Source organism: Aotus nancymaae, unplaced genomic scaffold (genome assembly GCF_030222135.1).
Source record: "Aotus nancymaae isolate 86718 unplaced genomic scaffold, 86718_ANA_hifiasm-v0.15.2.pri h1tg000267l, whole genome shotgun sequence".
Classification (NCBI taxonomy): Eukaryota; Metazoa; Chordata; class Mammalia; order Primates; family Aotidae; genus Aotus; species Aotus nancymaae.
The window spans coordinates 182,722-196,398 of record NW_026988682.1 but is presented as its reverse complement, the minus strand read 5'-3'; the positions used below and the strand labels follow the sequence as shown (position 1 = coordinate 196,398).

The 13,677-nt window shown below is 61.6% G+C and overlaps 1 protein-coding gene across 1 annotated transcript in view; it reads right to left on the bottom strand.

Annotated features, from left to right (window-relative positions):
• Positions 1 to 373: 373 nt before the first annotated feature.
• Positions 374 to 13,677, bottom strand: part of LOC135273120 (obscurin-like) — a 50,876-nt gene continuing 37,572 nt past the window's right edge. The window contains 13 exon segments of the mRNA XM_064372042.1: positions 374 to 667; positions 918 to 998; positions 1,418 to 1,478; positions 2,140 to 2,319; positions 2,321 to 2,338; positions 2,412 to 2,493; positions 2,717 to 2,885; positions 3,087 to 3,199; positions 3,481 to 3,486; positions 3,666 to 3,784; positions 4,139 to 4,235; positions 7,356 to 7,535; positions 12,540 to 12,666. Of these exon segments, the coding sequence (XP_064228112.1) occupies positions 374 to 667; positions 918 to 998; positions 1,418 to 1,478; positions 2,140 to 2,319; positions 2,321 to 2,338; positions 2,412 to 2,493; positions 2,717 to 2,885; positions 3,087 to 3,199; positions 3,481 to 3,486; positions 3,666 to 3,784; positions 4,139 to 4,235; positions 7,356 to 7,535; positions 12,540 to 12,666 (1,527 nt within the window).

Genomic DNA, 13,677 nt, shown 5'->3' with positions numbered 1-13,677 from the left:
AATCCCAGCCATTCAGGAGGCCGAGGCAGGAGAATCGCTTGAACCTGGGAAGCGGAGGTTGCGGTGAGCCGAGATCTTGCCATTGAACTCCAGCCTGGGCAATAGAGCAAGGCTCCATCTCAAAAAACAAAAAAAGAAATTCACAAACCCTACAACTCTCCCATTTAAAGTGCACAATTCAGTGGCATTTAGTACATTCAGTGTTGTGCAGCCACCACTTCCATTTAATTTCAAAACACTTTCATCACCCCAAAAGGAAGCCCTGTCCCCATTAGCAGTTGGTCCTGCAAGACAGAACCACACACTGTCACCCCAGGCCCGCAGCCACACACACAGGGAAGGGGAGAGCCCAGGGCTGGAGGAGGAGATGGGTTCAGGGAGGACCCCCTGGCTGACCAGTAGACTGCCTGCTGCCTCCCCGGGGTGGAGGGGAGGGCCCAGCTGGCCATGGGAACTGACTTCCCAGAGAAGCTGCAGCCACGCTCCCAACTCACCAGATGTTGGAGGCCTCGCTCACAGGGGTCTGCTGGATGATCTTGGGGGAGACGAAATCAGGGGAGCCATACTGGCTGAACTGTGGCTCTGCTGGGGTGATGCTCTGTGTGAAGCCCAATTCGCAGATTTTAATGTCTTCCCGGGCAGAATGCAGCATCAGGATGTTGGGGGTCTGTGGGAGAGTTGGGCGTGGGTGAGGGCTGTGCCCTAAGGGGGTGACTCCTGGGGCTGCTGGGCCTGGTGGGGACACTCGGAGGCCTGGGAGGCAGGGTGGGGTGCACCCAGCGCAGCCATTTGAGGACAGCCTCTGCTCCACAAGAGCCACGCCCCACTTGAAAGGGCTGCCAGGAGGTGGTGAGCTCCCCATCTGTGGAGACAAGCAAGCCCTCAGTGAGGCCGGGAGTGCAGGGGTGGGGACACACGAGCCTTATGTCCAGGTGGAGGATGCCATGGCTGTGCAGGTAGTGCAGCCCCTCTGCCAGCTGCTGGATGTAGATCTTGACCTGTGACAGATTTTAAAGTCTTCATGTGGGGCTGCTGTTCAGGCAGGAGCCCCGCCCCAGCCTCCCTTTCCACTTCACGCCCAGCTGCCTCCTGGCTTCGGCGGCTGATGTGCAAAGCCCTCCTGGGCCCTGTGTGCCCCTAAGCCAGGGGATCCCTCAAAGGCAGGGAGGATACGGTGGACTCATGACCCTCAGCAGGGGAGGGGAGGGCCGGGCTGGTCAGCTGGCCAGGTGAGGTGGGGTCCTGGGGCCCGTTGAGTCCAACCGAGGGGTCAAGAGCCCCAGAGGCCCTAGGGAGCCCCAGAAGCCTCTAAGCCGGGGAAGGCTATGGCTGGGGCTGTGTCTACAAGGACTGCTGTCTGAGCAGGGGCTGGGGCAAGGTGTGTGGCTGGGGCAGTGGTGGGTGGCTGCCCAGTCACCTCGGCCTCTGTCACCACGCCCTTCCTGAACAGGCGGTCCAGCAGCTCCTCGGACGAGCACCTGGGATCCCGTCAAGGAAAAGCACACTTGTGGGGCTGAAACCTGCCTGCCCCTGGACACCCACACTCACAATGAGGAGGCCAGGACTGCGGGCACGTCTGATCTCTGGGGGCAGTGTGGTGATACTCAGGGTTGAGGAGGGTGGGGCAGGACCCCTCTGAGCACCAGATGACACCCAGTCCTGAGGAGGAGGGGCTGCAGGCTGACCCTGGGGACAGAGGCCACTCACTGCAGTGGCACGGTGGGAGGGGACATCCTGTCCATTCTGCACAGAGCCCATCAGCACCCTCTCCCCTTGAAGAGGATGCCAACTCGTGGCAGGGGGGATGTGTCTAGCTGACAGCCTGTCAAGAGCACCAGAGGTGACCCCAAGACCAGGCTCCATGGGTGGCAGGGTGAACCCCAGAGTGGCCTAGACAGGTGGCTCCTTTCTCTGTAAGAGGCCATCTGCAGAGTGGGAGAGAGCCCCCGCCATCCCTGCTGGGGGTGTCAGGTTATCAGGGCCAGCTGCCACCGGCACCCCCAGGGGACTCCAGTCACTGCCCCATGGAACAGAAGACTCCCCCCAAATTCCCAGCCAGGCAGGGGATGCCGTGCACATGGCTCCTCCGAGCCCCGGCCTGCCCTGCTCAAGCCCTCCCAGGGGCTGAGGGCAGGATACAGCTCCAGAACGAGGATGAGGGTCTTGCGGGTCTCAAACTGGCCCAGCAGCCCTGTGACCAGCGGGTGGCTCAGCGTGGCCAGGATGTCTCGCTCCCTGTACACCTGGGCCTGAGTTCTGCTCCGCAGGGGGATGAACTTGGCAGCACAGGAGACCTTGTTTCCTTTGTGCTGCACTCTTCATGAAGCCAAACACGCCCCTAGGAAGGAGGGAGTGAGGGAACCCGGCGGCCCAGGCATCAGCAGTCCAGGGGAAAGGGGGCCGGGCACTACCTTCTGACCTCCTCCTTGACCTCATAGAAGGAGTGCAGCCTCCTCCGCAGGCTTTGCTTCTCTCAGTCCGGCTCACTGTCCCCTAAGGAGTGAGAAGTGGCTGGGATGGGCAAAGATGACCACCCGGATCCCCATGGAGCCCAGTACTGTGGTGTTGATGGGAGGGGCTCCCTGGGCCCAAGACTGTGGGACCACCCCCACCCAGGAACCACCCATGGGAAGGGAGGTTGCCCTGTGGAGCAGAGTCCTGTACCCGGCCAGCCCAGCTACAAAGCCTGGGGTGCGGGAGGGGCCGGCCAACTCACCCCTGAGCACCAACAGCTCTGCCTTGCAGAGCACCTGGCCACTGGTGTTTTGGGCCAGGCACGTGTAGATGCCAGCGTCCTTCGAGGCCACATCCCTCAGCACCAGGGAGTATGTGGTGCCTTCCTGTTGCTGGCTAAGCCAGGTGCTGTCCACCAGCTGGACACTGTCCTGGAGGCACAGGACTGGCAGGGCTGCCATCGGCCCACCCTGGGGGACACTGCCCCCCACTCTTCACTGAGAGTGCTTCCGATGCATGTCCACTCTGGACGGGATGTCGGGGAAGTGCATAGTGTGGACTGCAATCCCTCCCACGGGCTCTCCAGCTCCCAGGACCATCCCCAAATCTCACCCACCCGGAGATGCTCTTACCTTGTACCAGATCACTGTGGGCTGTGGGTCGCCCTCAATGACAGCCTGGAATTGGGCCATGCTGCCTATCTGCACCTGCACATCCTCGATGGTCACCTGCATGGATGGGGGCCCTGGAAGGGCAGGAAGGGAACTGTGGAGACCCCTGGGTGCCAGCCACAGCTCACCATGCCTGGGTGGTCAGTGGCCCTGAGATACACTGTGGGCAGCAGCACCCCATTCTGACCGCCCAGGCTTCTGACAGTCAGGGGTGCTGCTTCCATGGAACCACTGCCTCTCCCACTCTGGCCTCGGTGAGCCAGGTGATCAGGAGGAGCTGGCAGGGCCGGCAGATCTCACTGACTCTGCTGCGTGCTCAGGGACAGGGGCCTAAGGACACCAAGTTCACCACCACTTGCCTCTCCCTGGCAGAGGGTCCCGGCCCCTCGGAGGGAACACAGTGAGGTGGAATGTGGGGCTCCCAGGCTGGGGCAGGCCAGGACATGCTGGGTGGCCTCCATAGATGTGCAAATGCCCCCAGCACTGGGCAGAGTCACAGGAATCACACTCATAACCCTCTGGGCCCGACCCCATACGTGCAGTGCGTGTCCATGGCCCAGTACGTGTAGGTCCTCTGCGTGATCTCTGTGACCACATGACTGTGGACGTCCCAGAGCAGCTCCCCTGTGCCTGCCCCGGGCCAGGCTGCACCCTCCATCCTGAGGTTAGGAAATGGAGTGAGGCTCTGCCAGGCCCTCACCTGTTCTGAGCAGCCAGGCCTTCTGATGGGATGGGGGTTTCCCTGCTCACCACCAACACTCGGAGGGGCTGCAGCAGAGCCTCTCTGGGATGAGATGTACAGACGGGGGCCCAGCCCCCACACCTCTCACCTCTTGTTCCCAGCATGGCCTCTCCTTCCTACCCTGCCTGGCGTGAGGTGGCTGCTGGCAGGGAGTGTGGTGAGGGCCGGGAGGCCACTCCGGTACCTCAGCTCACGTGCCCTCCCTGCCTGCCCCGGGATGTCCCCTGGGGGTTGGCCCCTGCTGCAGGACCCAGCAGTCTGGGGAGGTTACTGAATGGGCACAGTCTGCTCCTGGGCTCTGGCTCGGGCCTCCGGCTCCTGCTCTGGGACTTCATGGAGGAGGAGCTGAGACATCCTCAGGGGCTCAGCTGCTGGGAGACAAGGCCTCATGAGAGGGAGCCCGGGTGGTGCCTGTAGCAGCTCCTCACGATCCCAGGCTCGGTGAGCCCAGGCAGAGGGTTGGGCTCCAGGAGCCCTGAGCCCCAACCCCAGTCCCCAGCCCAAAGCTCAAGCATGTGCAGTTGCCACCCTGCAGAGCCCACGTGCCAGGCACCCTCCACTTCTGGGCTGGCACCACCAGCCCCAAGGCCTCTGCCCACCCGCTGGGCTGACAGCCGGATGCCGTGGTCTCTGTCTTCCAGAACACTCCCTGACAGCCAGGCAGGGAAGGCGGCTGTCTCTCAGCACCATGGGTGCAGGGGCATTCAACAGTTCCTAGTGAACAAGAGATGGTGGGCAGGACCCAGAGGGTCAGGGCATCGCCCCATGGGGCTGCCCAGAGGCCACAGGGAGGGCCCTCAATGCCGCTCCACCCAGCCACCAGGGAGAGGTCAGGAGGCCCCCAGGGCAGACTGGGTAGAGGACTGGGGCTGGGGATAGCCCTGGGTGGTGGCGCAGGCAGAGCAGGAGGCTATAGGAGTTGGGTACACGTGAGCTTTGGGCAGGCCGGCAAGTGGGAAGGGTGCCTGCCATGAGCAGGGCAGGTGGGGTTGTGGGCAGAGCAGGCCAACTCGTGCCGACTCTTCAGTGGCATCGGGCAGAGTGAACGAGCGTCAGGCCTGGGAGGGAGCCTGCGATCTGCTGGAACAGTCCAAGCAGCACCCGGGTGGGGTTGTCTGCTCAGACCCTGTGCCCCTGGCACCCAAGCGGCAGAGGGAGAGTGAGGACCACAGCCGGTCCTCCCAGACCCCCTCCCCAGCCTTGGCCTGCCTGTCCCTACCCTGCAGACACCAGCCCTCAGTCTTTGTGGGGGGAAGGATGACAGGCCAGGAGAACGAGAAGTGACCACTTCCCAGGGTGAGAGGGATGCCATGCCCCTTCTCCTGGGCCAGCCCTTGCGTCTGGCCAGGCCCTGTGTCCATCCAGCCCCAACATGGGCACACTGAGCAAATGTTCACCAAGGTGGGACCTAGCAGGACACCCCGCAGTGCCCAGGCAGCTGGAGGGAGGAGCCTGTGCCTGCTGAAGGCCTGGGGGCTTCCGTGCCTGCTGGGGGGAAGCAGACCCAAGGGGCCGGCCCTCTCATCTCACTGGGGGAAGGTGGCCTGCTTGCGCCAAACCCTGTGCCCCCTGGCCCTGGGGAGGTCACAGTGGCAGTGTGTGGACTGTGAGACTGTTGGAAGCGCTGAGTGGAGTGTGCTCAGGGCATGAAGCATGAGACCATGGCAGGGGCTGCCCCGTGCAGTCCTGGGGGAGGGCACTGCACCCTGGAGGTGTCACCCTGCTTGGCTCTAGCCAGATGGCCTTTCTCCAAGGTGATGGGACCAGGTAGGGGTGGCCGGGGAGGGTGCATGAGGTAAGGCCCTGCAAGATGGGTGGAGTGACCAGAGCGGGTGGGACACGGTACACAGGGCTGGGATGGTCCTTTGTGTGAAGGTGACCAAGGCAGGGGCTGGACCAGATGGGGAGGAGAAGGGCATGGACCGAGAAGCACACACAGGCAGGATGCAGAGACGCTGGATGGGGTGGGGTCGGGGAGGAGCCTAGCCACCATCCTGCCTCTGGCCTCATGGCTCCCTGCCTGGCGGCGCCCACGCTGGCGCAGACCTCCAGCTGGGAGAGCTGGGTGCTCCTGTAGGCAGGGTTGGAACACCTGGCTCCACTTGCAGTGAGCAGCAGGGCCTGGGATGAGCTCCCACAACCCAGGCCTCAGTTTCCCCAGATGCACCATCTGTCCCTTTAAGAAAAGGTCCTTGATCGGGGACCTGAGGACCAGGCTGGAGCGAGGCCAGGGCTGGGCCAGGCTCACACCTGTAATCCCAGTACTTTGGGAAGCTGAGGCAGGAGAATGGCTTGAGCCCAGGAGTTTGAGAGCAGCCTGGGCAACACAGCAAGACCCCATCTCTACCCCAAAATAAAAAAACTAGCCAGGCATGGGGGCACACACCTGTAGTCCCAGCTACTTGGGAGGCTGAGGTGACAGAATCACTTAAACCCAGGAGGTTGAGGCTGCAGTGAGCTGTGGTCGCATGCACACTGCACTCCAGCCTGGGTGACAGAACGAGACTCCGTCCCAAAGACAAAAAAAAGCAGCAGCCATTAAAGTGCTCCATAACAGAGACCCGCGACACCTGGGGGAAGGGGCCGGGGTGATCATAACAGGAGACCCCCGACACCTGGGGGAGGTGGCTTGGGTGATAACAGAGACTCCAGACACCAGAGGGAAGGGGCGTGGGTGATAACAGAGACCCCAGACACCTGGGGGAAGGGGCGTGGCTGATAACAGAGACCCCGGACACCGGGGGAAGGGGCGTGGGTGATAACAGAGACCCCGGACACCTGGGGGAAGGGGCATGGGTGATAACAGAGACCCCGGACACCTGGGGGAAGGGGCATGGGTGATAACAGAGACCCCGGACACCTGGGGGAAGGGGCATGGGTGATAACAGAGACCCCGGACACCTGGGGGAAGGGGCGTGGGTGATAACAGAGACCCCAGACACCTGGGGGAAGGGGCGAGGGTGATAACAGGCTCCAGACACCTTGGGAAACGGCTTAGGTGACACACAGAGCAGGCTCTCTAGCAGCCAGTCTGGTCTGGTCTGTCTGGGGCACTGGCTGCTTCTGACCCCCTTCCTCCATCTGCTCCTTTGACCCTCTGTTCCCCCCTCCTCTCCCTCTTACTTCTCCCCTCTCTCCTCCTCTCCTTTCTCACACCCCTCCCCCTCATCCTGTCCACTGAGGAGCCCGGGGCACCTGAATTGGCTACCACAGGCCAACCATGGGAAGCCTCTGGCTTCTGGAACAGACTAAGAGCAGGAGGAACCTTCCAGAACCGATTCTGTGCATTGATTCAGATGGGTAAACTGAGGCCAAGCAAGAAGTAGGCTTTGCCCAGGAACCCCCAGTGCATGGAGCCACTGGGGTTCCAAGTTGGGGTCACTGGGGCCTGGCATCTCATGCCCATGGGATGGGCAGCCCTCGTGGTGTAGTCAGGGTTGGGGTCAGCCCTTGGGGGTCTTTGCGGTCGGCATCTGTCTGGGCCTCGCCGGGTGCCTCTGAAGTTCCGGTGACTGGGGGCTGGAAGCCAGCTTCCTGGAGTGCAGGTGCCATCCCGGGGCAGGGGCTGGGGCCAGTGAGGTCCTCTGTGGAAGGCCCTGGCACCTTGGAGCCCAGCGGTCTCTCCAGGATGGATGTGACCTCCTGGTCCACATTCTCCAGGGTGGTGTCTGTAGAAGTGGCAGATGAGTGCAGAGGGGCTGAGGCCCAGGGGTCCGGGATGGCTGTAGCCTGCAGAGGGGGCTCCAGGAGCCTCGTCCCTATCCTCGAGACTGCCCAGCTGGACCGACACTGGACTCCACCCCCGACCCACACCCCTCAGGAGGCTCCTGGAGGTGGAGGCCTGGGACAGAGAGGGGAAGGAACTGCAGACCCACGCTGCAGCAGGCGCTTCCTCTTCCTAGAGCCCCTGCAAGCTCAGGCCCATCCTCCCCAGGTGCCTTCGGGAGAGTGTCACCACCTCCGGGAAGCCGCCGGGCCTGGATACCTGCCCCTGGCCCTGGCTCTGCCACTGATCACAACTCCCCGACCAGAGCTGGCCTCTCCTTGAACCTGGGCACAGTCTGATGCCAAGCCGAGACTAGAGGAAGCTTGGGTTTGGTGGGTGTCCCGGCAGCATGGCACGGCCCTCTCTCTGGGGATGGTCCCTCCCTCTCAGGGCAGCCTCTGCCAGCACTCACCTGTCAGACAGCTTTCTGTCCTCCACCTGTCACCCAAATCTGCGCTCCTCTCTGCCTACCACCCTGCCTCGGCCACCCAACCTGGCCCCTTGCTGGCAGCCAGAGAGTCCTCCAGAGCCCTGCTGGGCATGGCCCCACTGGCAGCTCCCCCTCAGCAGCCTCCCCTGACCTGACCTGGCCACCAGCCCCCAGGCACCTTGCACATGGGTCCAGTAGGTCACCTGCCCCAACCCTCCCTCCTCATTTGTATACTCAAGCCCTGCTGCACCCCCAGTCAACAGCCTGGAGAGGAGACGCGGGCTGCTTTCTACAGGACCAGGGCACCCTCCTCCCCACCCTCCCCACTTCAAGGCTGTCGGCAGGACCCCTTGGCCGGCCCCAGGGCTCGAGGGCTTGGGGTCGTCCTCTATTCATGCTGGAATTGTCCAGCCAGAGACAACGAAGTTGACCCCTGATGCTGAGAGCCCAAATCCCATGGGGTCACCGCATCCCTGCGTCTGCCATGACAACTGCCCTGGCTGCCCAGGCCTGGGGAAGGCCTGCCTGGTGCCCAGCATGCCAGGAAGGACTGTGATTAGCTGTTCTGACCATGCCTCATGTCCCTGTGGGTGGCTGCATGGCCCCTGATGGGAAGCAGCTGCTGCAGGTCCGCTTGGGGACCCTAGAATGGGCGGGGACCCCAAAGGCAGTGGCCAGCCAGGGACCTTACAGTAGAGGGCTGGTGAGGGTAGGGGCTCCCTCTAGGGCTGCAAGTGGAGGAGACCCAGGACCGTGCAGTGGAGAGGCAAGGAGAGTCAGAGAGGTATGCAGGAAGCCACTTTATTATTGCCGAGAGACAAAGGCTGCTGCCCACACACAGACCCCGTGTCCACCCTGCAGAGAAGGCCAGGAGGCCCACAGAGCTGGAAGGCACCCACCCAAGGGTCTCAGTGGCCAAGACTGCAGGAGAGGTGGGACCATGGAGAGCGCTAAGGGCCTGGGAAAGGTGGTGAAGTGTGGAGTGTCTGTGGGTACCTGAACGGTGCTGGCATAGGGTGCTGAGGGCCTGAGGACAGGGCGGTGATGTGTGGAGTGTCTGTGGGTACCTGGACAGTGCTGGCAGTCAGAGGATGAATGTTATGTGAGCAAGCGGGCGGCAAGCAGGTGGCTGGGCCACACAGGCATGATGCAGGCAGGTCAGTGGCATGCAGGAGGCACAGCAGTCAGAGGAAGGCTAGAAACACGCCTGCACTTACATGATGACGGTTTTCTTGGGGACTTTAGTCTCTTGCTCAGTGACTACAAAGAAAGCAGTCAGAATGGTGAGGGTTACAGACCAGCCAGGGCTGGGGGCTGAGCTATCTGAGTGGCACAACAGTGGCGTCATCAGCTAAGCTGTCCCTGGCCAGGCTGTCTGCTCAGAGCCCCAGTTCCCTGGTCTCTGATGTGGAGGTGACAATGCCTGCTCTGAGTGGCTGCAGAATGAGGACTGAGGACAGTGCCTCCCCTCATGAAGGCAGGACTCTCTGTCCCTCACGAGGGTTTTGCAGGGGCTGTGGGGAGAATGAGGGCCCTACCTATGCTCCCTGCTCAGAAATCCCAGCTTCTCCTTCAACCCATGTCCCGAGGTAGCCCTGTGAAATTGTCAGACCTACAATCCCACTTCTCAGACATAGAAGCCGAGTCCTGGAAGGGAAAGCAATGGCCTGTGGCTGCACAGGGAGCCAGCAGTCACACTGAGGCTGAGACAGCCAGGGCCTCTGTTACAAAAAATCCTCAGGGGGAGGGACTCTGGAGTCCTGAAAGTGGCACATCTGAGCTCTGTGGCACGAGGCCACACAAGTCCTGCCAAGAACAGCCCCAGGAATGCTGCACAGAGTCCTGAGCTCCAAGTGGGCGGGCAGCCCAATCTCCCTACAGGAGCAACCTTGGTCCACACACCCCAGTCTCTCCTGCTTTTCCTGGCTGCTTCCCTCCCCAGAGCCAGCAGGATGGGGCCTGCGGTTCCGGTGATGGGATGGGACACATCTGGGATCAGGCAGCTCCTCCTCCCAGTCACCTCAAGAACTCTTCCCCTGCAGCTCCCGGGCAGAATCATCTGGGCACAAAGATGGTGCCTCCCAGCCCTGGCCAGCTGGCTAGTGGGCAGGCCATGGGCCACCACCAGCCTTGCATCTCCATGACCCTCCTCACCACCCCTAGCAGGAGGCCCAGAAGAGTCAAGTGACGTGGCCTGGAGCGCACAGCCTCACAGCTCTGGGGAAGGGTGGGGCACTGTGTGCTTTGCTAGACTGCCATGTGGAGAAAGGCTTTACGCCCATCTCAGAGGAGGGGCACATGTATGCCAGGGACTACCCACATCTGGTGGGAGCCACAGGTGCTGTGCATTTCTGTGTGTGCATGCACGTGTATCCATATGTGTAGGTGTGTATTTCACAGGAAGAGAAAGCGCTCATGGGAGGAGAGAATGCGATCCAACCAAAACGCTGCGTGTGGTTTTTTTTGAGACGGAGTCTCACTCTTGTCCCCCAGGCTGGAGTGTAATGATATGATCTCGGCTCACTCTAACCTCCGCCTCCCGAGTTCAAGAGATTCTCCTGCCTCAGCCTCCTGAGTAGGTGGGATTACAGGCATGCACCGCCACATCTGGCTAATTTTTGTATTTTTAGTAGAGACGGGGTTTCACCATGTCGTCAGGCTGGTATCAAACTCCCGACCTTGTGATCTGCTCGCCCTGGCCTCCCAAAGTGCTGGGATTACAGGCGTGAGCCCCTGTGCTCAGCCAAGGCTCTGTGTGCCTGGACTAACCTGACCCCAGAGAAAGCTGGTGTGTCCGCCACCTGCTGGCCAGTGATGGGAACTTCACAGAGTGATGGAAAACCCAGGGCCTCCCCCATCATCCTCCCTGCACTTGGGGCTGAAGCCTGGCGCTTCTGGGCCCATACACTCCGGGCACCATCACTCATGGACCTAAACTGCCACCTGATCGGCTGTGGACCTGGGTATTTGCAACTATAGGAAGGGTGCAGCTGTGCACAGCGTGGTTCATGAGCGAGGGGGCAGTGCCCACCCCACAGGCCTGGCGGGGCCCGTTCAGGCTGCAGAGCTGCCAGGTTAAAAAGGAAGCAGCAGGCAGGGGTTAGAAGCAGGGAGGCATTGGCACCAGCTCTAGGTTCTTCACGCTGAGGTGCCGCCGCCCTGTCCAGCACGGGTGGCCTCTCTCCCTGCCACCCCTCCTCCAGACCCAGAGAGAGACTTGTTACGACTGCAAAGGACACTCCTGCCACCAGCAAGAGGCAGCCCCACGTGTCCCTGCTGGCACTTCCGTGGCCGCAAGACACGGGACTTGTGAGAGGCTGGGGTGCGGTGGCTGCAGAAGCGGTTCTGTGAGGTGCTGTGGCCACCAGGTTGTGGGGCTGATGGAGGTCACGGGGCCCCAGAGACATGTCAGACGTGGGGCACTCGCAGTGGGGGCTGAGGAACAAGGACCCCTGCCCGGCAAGGGAGGGTCTCCCTGAGGGTCATGGAAGGTGTCAAAGATGGCCAAACTCTGTGGGACCCAGATGGGCACCTGGCTTTCAGACACTGTGCCCCGAGAGACAGTTGAGCTGGGATGGAGTAGCCAGTGTTTACGACTTGGAGGACATGCGTTCCAACCCATCCACAGTGGGAGCTGCGGCTCTGCCAGGTGTCCCCCCGCTTGCATTTCCCCAGGGATGGGAGGCTCATCACCTGTCTAGAGGGGCAGCTCCAACTGGGAGCCCATGACAGATGCCCAATGACCCCCTTCCCACCCTGGCTGCCCCTGCCCTGAACAAAGCATCTGGGAGGAGTGAAGTGATGTGCCCCACCTCTCCCCCCCACTCCATCCCTGCTGATCCCCCACACCCTCCATCCCTCATCTTCCATCCCTGGTGAGGTCATTCTGCAGCCCAAGGCCCTCCCAGGACCCTGGAGCAGCCCCAGACCAGGCCAGGTGCCTCCACAGCCAGCCCTACCCTGAGCTGGAGGGGTCAGGTCCCTGATACCTGCCCCTTCTCCTGGGAGCCAAGCTGGGGCCCAGCTGCCCGGCCTCCACAGAGACGTCCTTCCTACTGTTCCTGCTGCAATCTGCCCACTGCTGGTGAGCTGCCCTGGGTGTAGGCCTGGCCTCCATGCACACGCTTCCCCTCCCCAGGATGGCAGCAGGGCTTTGGGAATGACGTCCACCCAGAGTGGCCTGTCTACCTCCACCAGGGCTCTGCGCTCAGGGCCCGCCCTCCACCAGCCCACACAGGTGCTGCCTCCAGCCAGAGGCTGGGACCTGGGACCTGCACCTGGCCCACAGCAGCCTCCTCATTTCCCATCTGTGGTTCTCCCTACCCCAAGATGCCAGCCCAGCTCCTCCTCCAGAGTCCTCCAGGTAGCAGATCCTGACTGGGAAGGGTGAGAATCTCATGCCCCAGGACACGGCCAGGCCCGTGAGGGTCCTGCCTGGGTCTGAGCCGTGGTGGTGAAGGCAGGGGTGGGACTTACCTTCCACGGCAGCCACGAGCTGCTCCCGGTGGTGCTGCTCCCTGTGGTGCTGCTCCCGGGCCTGCAGTGCAGGGCTCTGAATGCACAGCTCCGCCCTGGCCCTTGCAGAGCCCAGCTGGTTTACCAGCTGCAAGGACAGAGGGCTGGCTCAGAGCCCAGGGCTCCCCATGGGCAGGGCCCTCTCCCTGGGGCCATGCTGGGAGCATGGGCAGCCCCCACCCTGGTGTGTCTCCCCCAAGGGGAAGGGCCCTGGCCAGCCACAGCATCCCTGGGGGACTCACACGTCCCCAGGGTCTCTGCAGTGATGAGGATGCTCTCTGTCTGTCCTGGGACGCAGACTGGGGCACAGACTCTCTAACTTAATTCTATGTAGTTTTTAGAGATGGGTCTCGTTCTGTGGCCCAGGCTGGAGTGCAGTGGCATGATGTCAGCTCCCTGTAGCCTTCATCTCCTGGGCTCAAGGGATCTTCCCACCTCAACTTCCGAGTAGCTGGGACCACAGGTGTGCACCACTGTGCTTGGCTCATTTTTTAATGGTTTATTTTATTTTTATTTTTTTAAGAGACAGGGTTTCAATATGTTGCCCAGGCTGGTCTCAAACTCCTGGGCTCAAGTGATTCTCCTGCCTTGGCTGCCCAAATTGTTGGGATTGCTGGCGTGAGCCACAGCACCCAGCTTTGGATTTAACTTGAGCTGATTTAAATTTAAATGTAAATCCCCATGTATGGCCAGTAGTGATGGTACTAGGCAGTGCAAGTCAAGAGCCAGGTCTCTGCTTCAAGAGCGAGAGCACCACACGGGAGGGTGGTGGCCAGACAAGTGCCCCGGGAAGAGTCTGGAGCCCGGGGCACCCGCAGTTGGTACACAGCCACCCTGACCACCACAGGCCTTGACGGACTGGAGGACTGGGCCCTGCAGAAACAGGGGCTGGAGCAGAAGGCAGCTCTGTCCACCCACAGGCTGGACATCTCCACAGGGAAAAGGCACCTGAGCAGGGCCAGGCTGCATGGGATTACTGACACTCCATTTGACATGAACGACAAAATTCATGAGGACACACCAGGCCCCCTAAAGGCAAAAACCAAGTGGCATCCTTGAAATGGCCAGGGAAGCAGGGAACAAGGCATCCAGATTGACA